The sequence below is a fragment of the Neofelis nebulosa genome, chromosome 1, assembly GCF_028018385.1.
Source record: "Neofelis nebulosa isolate mNeoNeb1 chromosome 1, mNeoNeb1.pri, whole genome shotgun sequence".
Classification (NCBI taxonomy): Eukaryota; Metazoa; Chordata; class Mammalia; order Carnivora; family Felidae; genus Neofelis; species Neofelis nebulosa.
Window position 1 is genome coordinate 31640840 of NC_080782.1, and position 19148 is coordinate 31659987.

At 45.5% G+C, this 19148-nt stretch overlaps 1 protein-coding gene across 3 annotated transcripts in view; it reads left to right on the forward strand.

Moving 5' to 3' along the window:
* The window catches only part of OSMR (oncostatin M receptor), a 54272-nt gene that overhangs the window by 9107 nt on the left and 26017 nt on the right, over positions 1–19148 (forward strand). For all 3 annotated transcript variants that reach the window (XM_058718049.1, XM_058718033.1, XM_058718040.1), the window contains exons 2-4: positions 6417–6502; positions 12132–12304; positions 18037–18208. In XM_058718049.1, coding sequence (XP_058574032.1) covers positions 6430–6502; positions 12132–12304; positions 18037–18208 — 418 coding nt within the window. In that variant the 5' untranslated portion in view covers positions 6417–6429. The remainder of the gene's footprint in view (positions 1–6416; positions 6503–12131; positions 12305–18036; positions 18209–19148) is intronic.

Sequence of the window (19148 nt, forward strand, 5' to 3'; positions counted from 1 at the left end):
CTGGGCTGATGGCTCAGAGCCTGGAGCCTGCTTCCGATTCTGTGTCTCCTTCTCTCTCTGCCCCTCCCCCCTTCATGCTCTGTCTCTCTCTGTCTCAAAAATAAATAAACGTCAAAAAAAAATTTTTTTTAAATAAAAAAAATAAAGGGAGCACAGAGTGGCACGGTTGCACGCTCGCACACCCGTCTTCCAGAGGTGTTTGTGCACACACGCTATTCTGAAATGGGCTTTTTCACTCAGTATTTTTTGGATATTCTTCCATGGCAGCACATAGATCTATCTTATCCTTTTCACAGTTTCATAGTACTCCTTTATGGAAATGCACCACGATGGAATTTTCTGATGCTTTTTCACGGACATTTGGACACTTCACGGAAAACATTTCACGTTTTCATTTTTCCTAAATATTAACAATACCACAATGAACCCTCTTTAAAATACATCAGTTTTGTATACAGACACACATATACAAGCATACTATTTAGAGGACAAAATTCCAGAAATAGAATTTCTGGATCAAAGGGAATGCACCCTGGAATTTTAATAGGTATTTTCAAAATGACCTTGGCAAAGTTGTGCTGTTTGACCATCAGTGAGTAACAAGCCTGCTTCTTCAAACTCTTATCAATGCTAGGTATTAAGACCTTTTTAGGGTTTGCCAGTTGGATACCACGCAGACCCACATACAGACATATACAATTACTTTTTTAATTTGCATGTATTTAATTAATAATGATATTGTCCTGTTTTTCTTTGTTCTCTTTTGGCTATTGGTATTTCATTTTTTCGTGAATTACATATTTATATCATCTATCAGTTTTTTTACAGGGTAGCTTATCTGTTTTTGATTGGTTTCTTTTTTTTAATATTTATTTTTGAGAGAGAGCACACAAGCAAGGGAGGGGCATTGAGAAAGGGAGACAAAATCAAAGCAGGCTCTAGACTCCAGGCTGTGAGTGCAGAGTTGGACACGGGGTTCGAACTCATGAACCATGAGATCATGACCTGAGCTGAAGTCGGATGCTTAACTGACTGAGCCACCCAGTTACTTAATGGGTTTAATTTAAGTAACATGTCCACAGTGATATAGTTATTAAGTGCCAGAGCAATGATTGGACCCTCAGCAGTCTTATGTCAGAGCCCATGCACTTGACTATTACAGCTTCCTTTTCCCACAAAGGTCTAGGTTATTGTTCCAGTATGATTCTGGGGAGTAATCTGTCTTGTCTCCAGTGATTTAAAATATATCATTAGCATGTACTAAATTCCTACATCTTCTTTAGGTCCAGAATACTCCTTGGATCTAGGTTTTCTATTCCTTTCTTTGTCTTCACTTACCACTCAAAGATCCAGCTTTAATCAATCACAAGTTCCAAGAATCTTTAACTGAATGTTGATTTAAAAAAGAAAAGCAAGGGGCACCTGGGTGGCTCAGTCGGTTAAGCGTCTGACTTTGGCTCAGGTCATGATCTTGCAGTTTGTGAGTTCAAGCCCCACACTGGGCTCTGTACTGACAGCTCGGAGCCTGGAGCCTGCTTCTGATTCTGTGTCTCCCTTTCTCTCTCTCTGCCCCTCCCCTGCTCATGCTCTGCCTCTCTCTCTCTCTCTCTCTCAAAAATAAATAAACATGGGAAAGATTTTGAAAAGAAAAAAAAAAAAAAGAAAAGTGATTGTGCATAAGCCAATTCAGTCTCATAAATAAGGGATGATCTTACAAAACTAGTAGAAACACTTAACCAGGCAGGTTTAAAGAGAGGACAAGGAGTGCTTAAACCTTTCTTTGGGCACCACCTCCAGGTGGTGGATACTTTATTTTATTTAATTAATTTTTTTAATGTTTATTTATTTTTGAAAGAGACAGAGTGCGAGCATGGGAGGGGCAGAGAGAGGGAGACACAGAATCCGAATCAGGCTCCAGGCTCCGAGCTGTCAGCACAGAGTCCAACGCGGGGCTCGAGCCCATGAACTGTGAGATCATGACCTGAGCCAAAAGTCCAACGCTTAACCGACTGAGCCACCCAGGTGCCCCTGGGTGGTGGATACTTTAGGAGGAAAGGGGGGTGGAATTGCAGTGAAACCTTACAAGTAATGCATCCTGTGCTATAATGGCGGAGGCCCTTTCAAAAGGGCTCCCAAAAACATGCAGTGCTCTTAGAAAAGAACAAAGTAGATGAACTTGGGAAATGTGGGGAACATGCCATGCAACTCTTGGTGCTGCCGCACAGAACTCTTTCACAGGGAGCACACACCCAAGCACACTTCCTGGATGAACAGCTTCTTTCTTTAAAATAGAATTTGCATATGACATCACTGGGCACCCAGCCAGTTCTGAAGAGTTTGGCAACACACCCCCGTTCTTGGGAAGCAAATGACTGGTCATGTTGCTTCTCATGGGGATTATTTATGGTGAGGAAACTTCCCAGGAATAAATATTTTAGTAATGACGGTACAAGAAGTCCTAGAGAAGAAGGGCAGACTCACACCCTTTGCAAAAGCTGTGCCTGTAGTGTTTGTACTGAGGGACGTTCAAAGGCATCTTCGTTTTGCACAGAGACAAGATTTGAATGAGAAGTTCTACAAAATGAGTGGGTAATTTTTCTTTTCTTTTCTCCCTTTGTCTCCCCAGAGAAGAAATGTCAATGAAAGACTATGAATTAGGCAATGAATTATGACTATGAATTAGACTATGAATTTGGCAACAGGAGAAGTAGAAGGGCCTGAAAAAGAATCTCCTTAATAAAATAAAATTGAAAGCAAAGAAGAAAGAATGTGAGAAAATTAGTACAAACGTTTATTCATTTACTGGATATTTACTGGGTAACAACCACGTCCTGGGACTCTGATAGACAGTGGTGACTCAGGTCCAGGCCTGTCCTCAGGCAGCACATAGTCTGGCTGGGAATGATGGAGATCTGAAAAATAGAAATAAAGAACAGATTTGGGCAAAGAACTAAGTAGTGTGGGTGAGGCAGGAAAGTGGTTTTGCCTTTCCGAATTCTTCCTGACTTCCTTTTCTTACTTGACACTGTAAGTGGCAATACGCCCCACGGACATGGCAAGAGAAAGCCTGATGGAAGAACCAGAGGGCACGACGGGCTTTTCCGGAACAGCAGTCCCTAGGAGAACAGGCGGAGCACTGACTGCCACGGAAGGGGCTCGCCGGCCCAACTCACACTCAGCCCTTATCCTCCAGGTGCCGTAGGAAGGCCTGGCCTAATCCTGCAGTGTCGTTGATCTGCATCAGGGGTCCAGTCTAGGGCACGGGGTGCCCCAGAGCTCGTGTGCTGACCTCTCTTCTCTGTATGGAGTCTGCAGGCGATCATCCAGTCCTGTGGCTTAAGTACCACATGCATGCACCGAGGATGATTTCTACCCCTGCCCGGACCCCTCCACTGGACCCCACTTTGTGTGTCCAGCCAGCTCACGTGGCTGTCACATAAGCGTCTCCAATGTAGCAAGCTGCAAACCGAGCCCTCGATAGAGCCCACTACATCTGTTCGTCTCTTCTCTGTTGATAGCAGCCTCCCTTCTGCCAAGAGCTCAGGCCATTTTGGGGGCCACCCGTGATGTCTGACTTTGTCAGCCCCTGTCACATCCTGCCAGCTCTGTCAGATCTCTCCTGAGTTCCACCGCTGTTCCCACCTCCACTGCTGTGACCGTGGCCTGAGCCAGTGCCATTGTCCCTGGACTACTGCAGACCCTCCTAACTGCTGTCCCTCCCACCGCTCCTGCCCCCTCCTGTCCCCACCAGTCTCTTCCTGTTCTGGTGAGTGAGATAGGCTATTCCTGTCCCGAAACTCCCCAGTGGCTCTCACCTGGCTCAGGGTAGAAGCCACAGTTGGGAAAATGCTTCCCTGTCTGCTCTCCCTCTGTGGACCCTCTGTTTTCCCCTCCTGCTTCTCACCTCTCACTGCAGCAGGAGCTCCTGCTGTTCCTTGAGTGAGCCCAGCACTCTCCCACCTCAGCATCTGGGTGCCACTCACCCCCTCACCTCCAGGTTCTTCCCTGTGGTTGTGGGGGAGCTCACCAGCCAAGAGCTGGTGCCCTTGGAGTAGGCACAGGGTCTTTGGAGGCAGGTTTACAGAGGAGGAGGGGTGGGGGCCACATGGGCTGTTCAGGGTCACCTGGGGCCTGGGAGCAGCTGACTCAGAGCCCTGGGTGTCTGTGTCCTTCGCACGGCATCAGGCGTCGGGAAAACTGTTCGTGTGGCGTTTCCCAAAGGCTGACACCGGTGTCTCTGGGATGTTTTTCCAGCTGCTGACTCTCACTCTGCAAGTTTTGGTGAACTTTACTGATTTTGCCAGAGTATTCAGACGACAGCCAGGACCCATAATCCCTCTGCAAGTGGTCCTGGCATGGTCTGGGGCCTGAAGTGTTGGGATGGGGGCTGTCCAGTCACACCAGGGGAAATAAGCACTTCGCCCAGGTGCAGGCAGTGACCGCTGTGTCCCAGTTGCCACCTGTCCAGCACGTCTAAAACGGTGCACGTCAGAACGGATGAAAGGAAAAACCGTAGATCTGAATGGCTGCTGAAGCCAGCCTCCTTGGATTCACAACCTGCTATGTGTGAGACGGTGGGGGAGGGCGGGACTTCCAGATGGGACCGTCCTGGTGCTTCTCAAAGACTTTCCTGTGATCATCAGACCATAGAAGCAAGTCCTTTGTAAATGCTCATATTTTGGACTTTGTTACATGAAAACTTCATTCTTTAATTTCTGGTTACCTTCAATGGGTAGGTGGCTTCTAACTTTTAGTTTTAAGTTTCTCTGTCTCTATAATTTGTTGACATTTGGGAACATGTGAACTGTTTGACTTACCAGAACTCCAAAATTTTAAAAACACTTCAAAGAGCCCTTTCATACAGAGAACATCAGGCAGCCTACCTCACTCCCTGAATCATCTGGTCTTCGATTTATGGGATGAGATTTCCTCACAGCATGGCACCCTGCGTTCCTCAGGTGATGTCGGTGTTAGGACGGGAAGATCCTGTACCCGTAGCCTAGGACTGGAAGGATGCTTCAGTTGCACACTGAGCGCCAGAGGCTTCGTGCCAGCATTTTCCTTTGCCTTGCCTTTGGCTCTGAGCAGAAACCATTTTCTCTTGAATTTGGTTTTCTCCCTGGCTTTGATATTTAATGGAAACAGGAACCTGTTTGAAGTTGTAAGTAGGGATGTTAGAGGGGGACGAATGACCCGTCTGCCAAAAGTAGAAGGACTATGACTAAAAGCCGTCGTTTGCAGACTTTCGCTTGTGTTTGCAGGCGGGCTCATGTGTAAGCAGATTTGACTACCCTAGAAGAATGGAATGGTTTGGTGTATTCTTCTTCTGTCTTCACTGCTGTTCCCATTTAGTTGGAGGTAGTGAAAACGGGTGATGTGGTTCACTGATTTTCTGGCTTTTGATGAAGTCCAGGTGGCTAGACAGAGGCAAAATGGGCTCTGAACTGTTTAATTGCCTCTCTCTGGGATGAGTCAGACTTTGAAGTAAAAAAGTGAAACTCAAGTCTTCCGTGGACTAACATTCTTATTATAAATTAAGAACATGTTAGCCTTCTTGAGGTCACCAAGGTTCATTCTTTGTGCCCTCAGATTGGCCTGTGGTCAAAGGACCCGATGAATCAGTGCAGTTCTTTGACCTGCCATTTACAGGCCTCCTCTAAAGCAAGGAAAGCCGGAAGTTATTTTGAACAATGAGACACTGCCTATCTCTCTAGGTGGAATGTGCTTGTTTTTCCTCAGTGAAATTTTAATGAGGGAGATGACTCCTCTGTAAGTAATCAATTCAAATACAGCTCTTCTCTGACCATGGTCCTTTTTTTTTTTTTTTTTTTTTTTTTTTTAAGATTTAACTTTGTTTCTTTGCTTGACCCTTCTTTACCAACCTTCGCTGGCCTGAAGAAATTGGTAGGTCACTTGTCTATTGGCACACAGCCTCAGTGGCACGCTCACTGTGAACAGTCATTGCTCCTGCCCCAGGGATCGGCTGCTGTTGGCCGGCTGCTGGCTGAGCTCGGCTGGCCCCTGGGGGAGCAGCCAGGGTGACTCAGTTCTGCCTCCCGTGTTGCTCCTTCTCCTCCTGGGTCCAGGAGGGGAGCCCAGACATGCTCTTTTCGTGCCAAAGAAACACAGAAGAGCAAGCAAAATTACACAAGGCATTTTGAGGTCTAGGCTCCAAGCTGGCACCCCACTGCTTCTGTTGTATTATGGGTCAGGGCAAGTCACACGGAGCAGGGAACTACACTCTTATTTTGCGGGGCAGGGGGAACTCCAGACTCACCTGACAAGGGCCATGGACGTAGGGAGGAGAGGAGAGTGGGAGCCCTTAATACCATCATCTACCACAATTGGGTCAAAGAAACCTGCTCAGAGCTAAAATTGAATAAAATTTTCCTTGTGTATAATTTATCTTTTTTCAGAAACCCAGAACCTATGGCTCTCTTTTCAGCCTTTCAGACAACATTCCTCTTGGCATTGCTGTCCTTGAAAACTTACCAGAGTGAAGGTAAGAAGTGGAAAGAATGGTAAAGAAAAAAAAAAAAACAGATAAAAAAACCAAGGTAATTGGTGCTTTGGAGAAAAGTGGAACAAATCTTCTTTTCTTTGACAATTACCTGGAATTGGTGAGGCGTTCACTCCATCACTTGGAATTGGTGAGGAGTAATGGTTTCCTTAGTCTTGACTATCCTGGTCTTCATTGCTCATTGTAATCGGCCACACCGTGACCCTGATTTCCTGGTCAGTGCACTGGTCGTCAAGGCACTTGTGAGTGGATCTAATCTGGCAGAACTTCGTGGTATAGACACTCTACGTGTCCATTGCCAGAGAAATTCCTTCTGCGTCTTGCCATGTGGAGATGGGGCAGACTAGCCCAGTGTTGGCCACTAGCTTAGAACAAGTTGTGATGTCCTTCAGCTGCATTCACGGAGCAACTCTTTGCTGCAAGACAGTATGCTAAGTAAAGAAATTCTGTTTATGGATGAAGAAATGGTATTTGTTATTTAGCTCATCTCCCAATGAAGGGGTTTTTCAAAATACCAACTTTGTAAATCTCATCAATAAGAATTCAACACTTGCAGAATGTTTATACTTTGTATATTACTTTGAACTAGCTTGACAGTCAAGCGTGAGCGAGTCTATTGGTTTATAACATTTGTTGGGGTGCCTGAGGGGTTCAGTCTGTTAAGCATCCGACCGACTTCTTGAGCCGTGTTGGGCTCTGTGCTGACAGCTCAGAGCCTGGAGCCTGGTTTGGATTCTGTGTTTCCTCTCTCTGTCCCTTCCCTGCTCGTGCTCTGTCTCTCTCTCTGTCTCTGTCTCTGTCTCTCTCTCTCTCTCTCTGTCTCCCTCTCTCAAAAATAAATAAACATTAAAAAAAATTGTGTTGCTTTCACCTGTATTTTACAAAGCTTTACATTTTCCTCATTCTGGGTTTATTTGCTATACTCCCTTCGTAACACAAAGCACCGGCATATGCTCTGAGTGATTATTCACACAGTTCCTTTCCATCGATTCATGAAAATGATGTTTTCAAGAAATACCCATAGAATTTTTCTATTTCCTTTAAAACTCCGTGAAAAGATATTTAGAAATAAAAAGGAGATTTTGTTCTGATAATAGCTCAGTTCTCTGATATTCTTTGGGTCTGGGTCTGTTTCTTTTAGGTTCACGCTACATGAGAAGATGCTACTTTTCTGACTTATTAAAATTCATAGTTTGTTGATAATCCCCCATAATCTGGAGCTGAAAGACGGGAATTAGGACTTCTCATTTGTAGTCTGTGTCCCCCTCACCCTATCTTACTTGCTAAACGTGACACCACTGGACTGAGTGGGTGGTCCACACCATAGGAAGGTTCAGGCCCAGCTAGAGCCCCTGATTCCCAGACAGAACCACACCCCCACTCCAGGCTCTCCAGGAAATCCTAGGCATTTAATTCCAGGCTTTTGGCACAGCTCACTTCCCTCGTGGTCTCATTATCTGATCCAACGACAACAGACCATGTGCCTTCCATTTACAACACACTCTGTTCTCAGAGGAGACTCTGGTGAAGAAAACACACTGCCGGCCTCTTTTATTTAGATCAGACGTGCATGTACCTCTTTCTCTCTCCACCAGTCTTTTATTTGTGTTCCCAGCTTTCTCAGCTCAGCTCGCCTGCTCTGCCAGCTTCCTGCTCCTGTCCCCACCTACACTGCTTGGATTTCTTGTCTCGGTTTTTGCTGCATCTGCCAAGTATCTGCTAAATCTCCCACCCGATAACCCAGCCAGGCTCGGGTCTGAGACTCCGGTTCAGACGACCTAGCTTCTCCCGAACAATGAGACAGAGCCCAGACTCACTTCCAGTTAGCCCTGAGTTATGTCTGCTTCAGTCAGAGATCACGACTCTAGCATTTGGTTGTATTTCCTTCTTTTCTCTCGTGCAAGTATATACAGACCAACATGGAGATGCAAATACGTAGATTTTTTTATGGAAGTAAACTGGTACTATATATACTGGGAGTATTTATACTATATAGATACTTATTAAACTATGTATAAAGTATGTATATTGTGTATAGTGTAAGTATGTATGCTGGAAGGCTCTATAATTTCTTAAATATAGGAAAAGTATGAAAGTATGTATGGGTGAAGTATGTATACTTTAGTAATACATACTTTATTATATACTTATTCGAACAATACAACATTATGATGAGGGTTTTTACCTTTGAGGGTAAATATTCTTCTGAAATAGCATTATATTTAATGGCTGTGTGATGTCCCAACTTGTAAATGGATGATGGTTTATTTTCTTAAGTAGTGTTGGGGCCAGACAGAGAAGCTGGGTGGGGAAAGTGGGAGGAGAGTCTGTGATGAAACCCGGGCCTGTCTGATCGCTAAGTCTGCCCTTCTCGGCCCCATTCCAGTGCACATTATAGAAAGAGAGCTGGGCCAAGGGCCAAGAACTCTGAGTTCTGGTCTAGTTGTGTGACCTTGGGAAAGTCCCTTCCCTTTTTTTAACCTCAGTTTCCTCACCTGAAAAATAATGGGGTTGGACTTAAGAATCTCTGAGGTCCCTTAATCTCTCTGACTTTACCTTGACATTTCCCACTCTTTCCCAAGGAAGTCCTCAATTGCTTCTGACCAAATTATTTCTGACTGATGTCTCTCAACTACCTGAGTCACTCGACACTCACTGATAGCATACATCCATATAGTGTTCCTCTTTTGCCTAAAGCATCATGCGATAGCTTCCTAGAGCTTCCAGAAAAAGAGTTGATGCTGGTGGTTGACTCATTCATTCAGCAGGCGGTCATGGTGTCTACACTGTGACAGGTGCGTTATTGGTCTTGGTTTCAGTGAGCTGAGTAAGTCTCAGTTACACCCTTCTTTAGCTCCCAGTCCTTGGCGGGGACACAGGAGAGGCTATTTCCGCACGCTGCGATCAGTGCTCAAACAAGGGCTTAGAAAAGCAGCCCTGAGGAGAAGAGAACGCCAAGGCCGGGTAGAGGTGTTAGTGAGCCAGTGCTTGTCACGCTCCTGAGCCCTTGTGGAGATCCTGGGTCTCTCTAATTTGAGGTCAGCGTCTCCTGTGGAGAAGATGCTGTGCCAAGTGCTGGGGACAAGAGTCCATCCAGAGATGCCTACGCCTCAGCCTCTCCCCCCCAGGAAGTTTGAATCTAGAGTGTGAGACCGACGGCAACAAACCACTATGCAGACAGGATGCAATGAGGGCTGGGAAAGACGGGATGATTTAGCAGGCACCGGCATTCCCCGGGGCTCCTGGTGCCACAGTTATGAAAAATACTCCTTCCTGGGGCACCTGGGTGGCTCACTCGGTTAAGCCTCCAACTTTGGCTTAGGTCATGATCTCATGGTTTGTGAGTCCCACGTCAGGCTCAGGCTCTGCGCTGATGGCTCAGAGCCTAGAGCCTGCTTCGGATTCCGTGTCTTCCTCTCTCTCTCTCTCTGCCCCTCCCCCATTCACACTCTGTCTATCTGTCTCTCTCTCTCTCTCTCTCTCTCTCTCTCTCTCTCTCTCTCTCAAAAATAAATAAACATTCTGGGGCGCCTGGGTGGCTCAGTCGGTTAAGCGTCCGACTTCGGCTCAGGTCACGATCTCGCGGTCCGTGAGTTCGAGCCCCGCGTCGGGCTCTGTGCTGACTGCTCAGAGCCTGGAGCCCGTTTCAGATTCTGTGTCTCCCTCTCTCTCTGATCCTTCCCCGTTCATGCTCTGTCTCTCTCTGTCTCAAAAATAAATGTTAAAAAAATAAAAATAAAAAAAAAATAAATAAACATTAAAAAAGAAGAATCAGAATACCAATTTATTAATTTTCAGTGGGAAATAAAACTGGAAAAGTGACTGGTGCCCAGCCTTTTGGTGCAAAGTGACTTACAGGGCTAAATTATGCATTCTGAAAGTGTCATCATAGTGAAGTGAACCCGTTATCTTAGAGAAATATTTCTTTTAAAACCTAACATATGGCTCTGAAAGTAATGCATATTTCTGAAGAACATTTACAAAATACAGAAAAGTATAAAAAAGCAAGTTAAAATCACTCAACCTCTCTGTCCAGAAATAGAGTAGTTTTACCTCCCTTTATAGCTTTCTTTAAAAATTATTTATTTATTTATTTTATTTTTTATTAGAGAGAGAGAGAGAGTGTGTGTGTGTGTGTGGGTGGGTGGGCAGAGGAGAGGGGCAGAGAGAGAGAGGAGAAAGAGAATCCCAAGCAGGCTCTGTGCTGTCAGCACGGAGCCCGACACAGAGCTTGATCCCACGACCCTGGGATCATGACCTGAGTCAAAATCAGAGTTGGACGCTCAACTGACTGAGCTACCCAGGCACCCCCCTCTATAGCTTTTTAAAAAATAACATAAGTACTTTGAAAAGTACAAAATGGAATGTATAGTTCAGTGTATTTTTTTTTTTAAGATTTTTTTAACGTTTATTTATTTTTGAGACAGAAAGAGACAGAGCATGAATGGGGGAGGGTCAGAGAGAGAGGAAGACACAGAATTTGAAACAGTCTCCAGGCTCTGAGCGGTCAGCACAGAGCCTGACGCGGGGCTTGAACTCACAGACCGTGAGATCATGACCTGAGCCGAAGTCGGACGCTTAACCGACTCAGCCACCCAGGCGCCCCCAGTGTATTTTTAAAAAGTGTATGAAAAAGGTCAAGAAAAACATAGGATTCAAACTTGGCAATGGAGAGAGAAGGGATTTGGTAGCATGGACCTGGTAGGATGGTGGGGACTCAATTTCTGTATTATTCGAACATCATCATGATCACATATATTAAAAAAAATTTATTGAAGTGAAATTCACGTAAGATAAAATTAATTATTTTATGGTTAAAGTGAACAAATCAGTGATATTTAATATATTCAAAATATGCAACCATCACCTCTGTAATTTGAGAACATTTTTATCACCTCCTAAGGAAGCCTTATAATCATTAAGCAGTTATTTCGCATTCCTCCCTTCCTCAGCCCCAGCAGTCGCCAATCTGCTTTATCTCTCCATGGATTTACTTATTCCGAGCCCCTTGTGCCTCTCCAGCTGTGTTCCCTCCTTGAGCTAAGAATGTTGTCACAATTATTTTACGTCACACTAACTGCCTTGCTGGTCTCATCCAAAGAGTTTAGTAAATTCTTGCCAGAGGTGTTTTAAGTTTAGTGCATTGACACATAAGTAATCATGTCTAGAGATAGGATGTGCTCCCACTTCATAGTCTTTTAATAAACTATAAAATATTGACTTTCAGAGAGATAATTCTTTTCGATTTCCAGAAATACGACATTTATAGCCAAGAGTTCTCTTGCTTTATTTGGCCTTGCTAGAAGTTTCTAAACCAGTTGAATTGCCCAATAAAATATCCTTTTGTTTTACTGTTTATCAGTTTAGTAACTCGCTGTGTCTTCTTGAGCAAACCATTTCATTTATCTAGATCTTAATTTCTTCATCTACCAACTGACTTCTAAATTCCCTTACAGATTTTTAAGATGTCTGATTCTAAGGTGCACATGTGAGCGGTATTTTCCAAAACTAAACAATGGTGATATTGACCAGTTTATTATCTGTGACTGTTCAGTTGTGCTCCTATTAAATTTCATTGTTTGTATTAAATGTCTTGGTTTTGGTCTTTCAGTCTTGTCTGAACCCTTGTCATTGGCCCCTGAATCACTGGAAGTTTCCATCGATTCTGCACGTCAGTGTTTGCATTTACAATGGAGTGTCCACAACCTTGCTTATCATCAGGAATTAAAAATGGTTTTTCAGATAGAAATCAGTAGAATTAAAACATCTAATGTCATCTGGGTGGTAAGTATTTTTTGGTCTTTCTGGCTCAACATTTTAAAACTCCTTTTCTGACACCGTGATTTGTCTTTTATAACATTTGCAAAAATCCCAATATGGAAACACTTAGCAACACAAAATGGTTTTCCTAAACAATTACCTTTCTGTGTTTTTAGTTAAGAGGATAGAGGACAAAGTAACATGACATCTTTGGTTCAGTAGGTTGGATGAGATGTGTTAAGAAAATAGATTATTTCTTCATTTCTGCCCTGTCCCCTAAGAAGGCTCTTGGGGCTGTCCTTATGAGTACTAGATTCCAAAAACCCATGAAGGTCAACCTCTTTCCTCTTCCCTGTCCACCAGAGATTTTCCTAAATAAGGTATAATTTTTTGGCAACATTCTTCTTGTCAGTTTCTTTGCTCATACCATGCTGAAATACATTTCTATCCAGTAAAGAAAGAGGTTCTTCATGGATCTGCCATGTTGGAAAGTAGCGCAGGCTGTTCTTTGTTGCCTCACTTGGGGCTTTTTCTACAACAGATTAAATTGTGAGAATCCTTATTTTCACAATCTCTTTGCCTTTGAATTCTTTGGAATAGATTTTTCACTTGCCTTGGTTCAAATCATGGTTGTGTCCATTTAGCTGATGCTTCTCCATCTAGTGCACTGTGACACTTTGGTGGTTTCTTTCAATTTCCATTTATGGTCCAGGGAATCTTAACTAATCTACACATACATCATGTTCGTTCATTATCATGGGATGTTGAAAGACAATACAATGGAATGTTGTCTCATTGAAGGGGAACAGAGAATTTGCCTGAATTGAAGGGAAACACAGGGATGTGTCACTGCTGGGGACCTCCATTTGCTCAGTGGAAGGACAATCTTCTCTCAGGCAGTGGAGGCATGGGTACAGGGTACAGAATGGTTAGTTCCTTTAGTAAAGTATAAATTCCACTAATTTTATGTTATTTAAAAAAAATTTTTTTTTACACTTATTTTTTTGAGAGACAGAGACAGAGCCCGAGCAGGGGGAGGGGCAGAGAGAGAGGGAGACACAGAATCGGAAGCAGGCTCCAGGCTCTGAGCTGTCAGCACAGAGCCCGACGCGGGGCTCGAACCCACAGACCGCAAGATCATGACCTGAGCCGAAGTTGGACACTTAACTGACTGAGCCACCCAGGTGCCCCATAAATGCCACTAATTTTGAAGCCTCCAGTTACTTTCCATATTCGTGATTGCATTTGAGATCTGAGTGAGAGGCCTAAATTAAATAGAACTCTGACTCTGTGAATTTAGGATTGATACGAGGTCTGCAATTCCACACGTCCATGGGAAACTACCAAGAATGAAAGCTCGTTGGTGTTCTGATTTTAAACAACAGTAATGCTCATGGACAGCTGCTCACCGCCCACCGTCGGTACATCTTCCCACTGTTGTACCTCATGCTAATCATTTTTGTATTTGTATATCTTTGATGGATACACTCACTCGTTGTTGAGTTGGACCCAGTAAAATATTACGCAAAGGTCATATTGAGACTAATTGTCTAAGAAAAAGAAATTCGGGAGAAATGCTGGAAGAATCTATGGAAAACTAGTACCTCACACTACTAGCAGAAGTGACCCTGACCATGGACGGACTGGGTTCCATTTTCTATTATCCTAACAGGCAGTTGTTCATATCTGTTTTCACCTTTGATTCGTGTAAGAGTTCTTTTCTCGGGGTAAAGCACCTTGTGAAACCTACTTCTGTAACTACTAAGACTCAAGATCTTTGTCCAAGGTATTGTCCCCATATCACCCAGGTCAGCCTGACGGTGGGGGGGAAGGAGAAAACCAAGGCCTAGAGAGGTCTGTTGTGCTACTCAAGGTGACAGAGTCAACGCAGTGCCCTCCTTCACCCACGTGCCCGGTCAGCGATGATGGCCACACGCAGTCCCCAGGACGTCAGTGGCCGTTGTGTCCCACAACAATGCCGTGAGAAGTCCTTGTCTGAACCTCGCAGGCCTAAAGTCAAGGAAAGACATGAGGTTCCCCCTCCAGTGCAGGGGAAGAAAGCCAGCAAAGGGGGTCTGCTTCTGTCTCGAGCGCCATCTCCCTTTCGAAAGGCCGTTCCCTGTAATGCAAGCCTGACGGGACGCTTTCATTCATGCGCAGAAGGAGCAGCTTTTAGGACTCGTGCCTCAGATGGTCCTGTTCCTAAACAGGCCTAGCAAGAGCCCCCTGCCCCAAGTGCTTACAGCTGGGCCAGGGCCCCTGAGCCACCTCCCAGAGGGTGCGGACCACTCGGAGCCTTGCTGGCGGCCACGGGCTCTACACGGTCTCCCCTGGGCCGGGCTCTGCTCTCAGCCCGTCCAGCCACTTGCTTTATGGTCCCGGCAGTGGCAAAAGGCAGAGTCGGGTGGCTCCAGCCCAGAAGGAGGCCCGGAGCCGTCGGCCGGGGCTCCACGAGCACCTCAGGAGCCAGTCGGTGGCCTCAGTTGGACTTCCATATCAATGCGTGTGCCAGTTTCTTGTGACCTACCGGTGTCTGCCGGGGCCGAATGAAACTTGCCGCTTCAATTGGTGAAAACAGCCCAAACACAGTTCATCACTTTTTTTTTTTTTTTGGTAATCACTGAATTGATGCATTCAAGGAAAATTTTATCTCCTGCATTGCGAGTCTTTAAACAGCACACAGCACAAATTGTGGTTAGACAGAACCCACACAAGTAGCGTCTGAAAGAAATAGAGCCCACAGCATGTTAATGAAGGGATGAGATCATTCAGCGCGTCGTTGGAGACCGGGAGCCTGGGTCCAGCCATTAATTCAAGGCACAGGTCTGTGAGCGCTGAGCGGGAATGAGGAGGTAAACGCAGGAACAAGTGTGTCCTAAATGTGGGAAGCGCCATGCTGGCAGCTGACAAGGTCTCTGAGGGGTTGGGATTAGGCCGGACCTTCTCCAGCAACTTGAAAAAGGACGGTTTGAGCCAAAATAAGAGACAGGATTAGAAGCTAGTGTAGAAGGGAGGGTGGAGAAGAATGTTCTGGGAAGAGCCCACAGGTCTGAGCCAAGGCCCAGAGGGAAGGGCTGTGAGCTCCCAGGCCTGAAAACACTGAGCACTTGGGGGCAGGCGTGACCCAGGGGTGAGCCTCACCGGACACTGGGGGTCATGGTCACTTCTCCTGTTTTATCCTGACAGCCATAAGGAGAGGAATAACAGGGTCTGGTTGGACGTGTTTGAAAAGTCTACTCTGGCTGCGGGTGGGGAAGCTGGAAGAGATGGAGTGTGACCCGTATGAAGCGGGCTGTGGGGTGGGTCCAGCAGAGAGGTGCGTGGAGTGGCTGGGGACAGTGGAGACGACAAAAGAGGCTAAATCTGAAAGAGAAGGAGGTAAAATCCAGACTGTGGCCTGTCGACAGCAGGGTCTCCATTGTGGCTACAATCTTGTTGTTTTTGGTATTTGCTCTTAAACAATATTTAATCAAAATATACTCAAGACTGCTCATATTAAATAGTAGAAGTTGCATAGATCAGGACCTGAAAAGTTACATTTAAAAAATATTTTTTTAGGGCCTCCTGGATGGTTCAGTCAGTTAAGGTCATGATCTTGTGGTTCGTGAGTTTGAGGCCTGTGTCCGGCTCTGTGCTGACAGAGCAGAGACTGCTTGGGATTCTCTCTTTCCCTCTCTCTATCTGCCCCCCCCCCCCCCGCCAAATATATAAATAAACTTTAGAAAAAAATGAAAAATAGGGGTGTCTGGGTGGCTCAGTCAGTTAAGCGTCCAACTTCAGCTCGGGTCATGATCTCACGGTTTGTGAGTTCAAGCCCCATGTTGGGCTCTGTGCTGACGGCTCAGAGCCTGGAACCTGCTTCAGATTCTGTGTCTCCCTCTCTCTCTGCCCCTTCCCTTTCACACTCTGTCTCTGTCTCTGAAAAATAAATAAATCACAAAAAATAAAAATAAAAAGTATATTTTGTAGTTTAGAGATAAAACAATCCAATAAACCGAGATAGAAACATTCCGTAACTCACCAGTCCTGCATAGAGGATGAGCACGGTCACCCTTGGGTGCCGCCCAGGTGGACTGAGGTACTCTCACCCCAGGGCTGGGTTGGCTTCTGCCCAGGGTGATGGTTAAGGTTGGCAGCCTGGGAAGAGAAGAAGGCATCAGTGGAGGGCAGGCCTCAAGGTCTGCCAGCTCCAGGTTGTGTGTGACATGCATGTTGCCCCATCCTCTTGATTGTAGGGCTTGCACTTGGCCCTTAGACATGCGGGTTCAGACTCAGTTTTCCACAGGAAGCGCAGGTGTTTGTTGTCCCGTCACCCAGCTGTGGGGGCCGAGAGCCGGTGTCCTGGAGGGGCCCACCGAGGAGCATGCGTGCCCGGAGCCGTGTGGGACGTGAACAAGAATAAAGCCCAGTCCCTGCGGTCTTGGGGCCACGCTCGAGCCAGGGACACAAGGACAGATGAAGTACCAGCAGCTACACACAGTGTACAGGAGGGCTTCAGGAGAGGTGGGGTTGGGTGTGTCCTGTGCCTGCACAGTGTGCAGGGAGAGTGGGGACCCGAGCCAGGGGCCCTGTGTGAGGAAACGCTGAGGTGGAAAAGCGTAAAGCTATTCCCGAAGTGCGAGGTAGAGCACTGTGTCCAGAGAGATTCCTGCAAGGGAGAGGTAGGTTGGGGTCAGAATATACATGGCTGTAGATGGTTTACAGGAGCCATAGAAGCCTATGGAATTAGAGAATGAAAATACCAGTAATTTAGAAAGGTCAAGATTAAAGGCTGTGGGGGAAGACCAGTTGTCGTTCCATGTGGGCAAGCTTCCCACAGCGGAAGACATTCCTGTGTGGTTGACATTCTGACAGATGGAGCTCAAAGAAGAGGATCCAGTCCCTGTGGCCACCAGGTCTACAGAGATAAGGGACCAAACGAAACCAAACAGAAAACAGACAAACAAAACCAAACAAAACAGAAAACAGACAAACAAAGCCCACGGGCCTCATGGAGATCCATCTACCGGCTTCTGACAGTGGAACTCCTGGGTGCCATGAAGGGCTGCCCTCTCTACTGAGATTTGGCCAACATGATCCGACCCTGGCTAAAAGTGAATGTTAAAAAAATACTCATTAGTCTTGCTTATACTTTTTAATTTTGTATTGTTTATTTTATTTTTGAGACAGAGAGAGAGTGTGTGAGTGGGGGAGGAGCAGAGAGAGAGGAGACACAGAATCCGAAACAGGCTCCAGGCTCTGAGCTGTCAGCACAGAGCCTGACGGCAGGGGGGTGGTGGGGGGGGGGGGGGGAGTCTCGAAGTTACAAGCTATGACATGACCTGAGCCGAAGTCGGAAGCTTAACTGACTGAGCCACCCGGACGCCCCTGGTCTTCCTTATTTTTAAAGAATGACTCAGTTCTCTAGTTTGCAAAAATTTTTCTCAGCAGGCCTGTGTGACAAGCACGGTGCCTACCTTCTGACTCTGCTCTCTTCCCCTAAGACGTAAGTAGCTTCAGTTTTCTCTCACTTCCTCCACATGAGCCATAGGGCACGGGAGCTGAGTTCTCAAAGGACAGGAGGCTGCGGCAGGTGCTGCTGAGACATTGGAGCAGGGGTGACTGGCTGATTGGGAATGAACTACGCTTGCACGTGTTGGGAGCTTCGGGGGGGCTCTCAGGTGTAACTGGTCAAGCCATTTTCCAGGGGTAACTGGTCAAGCCATTTTCCAGGGCAGCATCGCTCCATGTTTCCAAGTTTTTCTCTTTATTTCTAGGAGAACTATAGCACCACTGTGAAGCGGAACCAAGTTCTGCATTGGAGCTGGGAATCCAAGCTGCCTTTGGAATGTGCAAAACACTCTGTGAGAATGAGGGGTGCTGTGGATGACGCCCAGGTCCCCGAGCTGAGGTTCTGGAGCAATTGGACTTCGTGGGAGGAGGTAGATGGTAAGGAGTGAGGTGATAAAAGAATTAAAGTGTTTCATATTTAATATTATTTGGGGATCAATAGTCAAATAGTGGAAGTCTCTTTTGAGGAGACTGGGTAGAAAAAGGACATTGTTTTTCTTTGTCTTCCCTTGGAACTAAAAACTGTGGGTGTGAAACTTGCCACCAGGAGATAGACATCTATGGTTTTGCCTCAAAATTTGCTCATTGAGGTAATTAGGCAAGTTCAGACACCTTTATATTCATTTTCCAAACATGTGACACAGGCAATGCTAAGAAAACACGGCAGGACATAAATTGCACATGTTGTTATTAGAATAGGACAAAATGTGTATGCATCTAGAACAGAGGTTGGGAAGCTTTTCTGTAAAGGGCAAAATAGGAAATATTTTAGGCTTTACAGCCCTTGGTGGTCTTAGGACTATCCAGCTGTGCTATTTTAACATGAAAGCAGCCCTAAGCAATATGTAGACAAATGAGAATGGTTGTGTTCTAATAAAACTTTATTTACAAAAACAAATGGCAGGCTGGAGTTGGCCCAGGGCTATAGTCCGAAGATGCCTGATGTAGAGAGAAGGGGGTGAAATATGGAAAAGTAAAATCGGGTCTTCATTTGAGTAATGAGATTATGGATAAATATGTCTTCATTATCTCTTAATTTTGATAAATTAATTTTTTTATAATTAAGATTTAGAGTAGATTTCTCCAGTTTCTTATGCTTCATTTGAACTATAGGCAGGTTCTAAAGCAAAGGCATTTGGCTCTCTCTCCACCTATATACCCTGCCAGAGTATCTGAAATTCCTGCCAATAGAACAGGAATGTTAAGTGTTCATGCAAATTTATTAAGTCAAACTGATAACACATTAACCCATGAGTAGCCTAGTGATTAGTTTAATACTGGTAATAGAATTAAATCTGCATTTTAGTCATATTCTAAG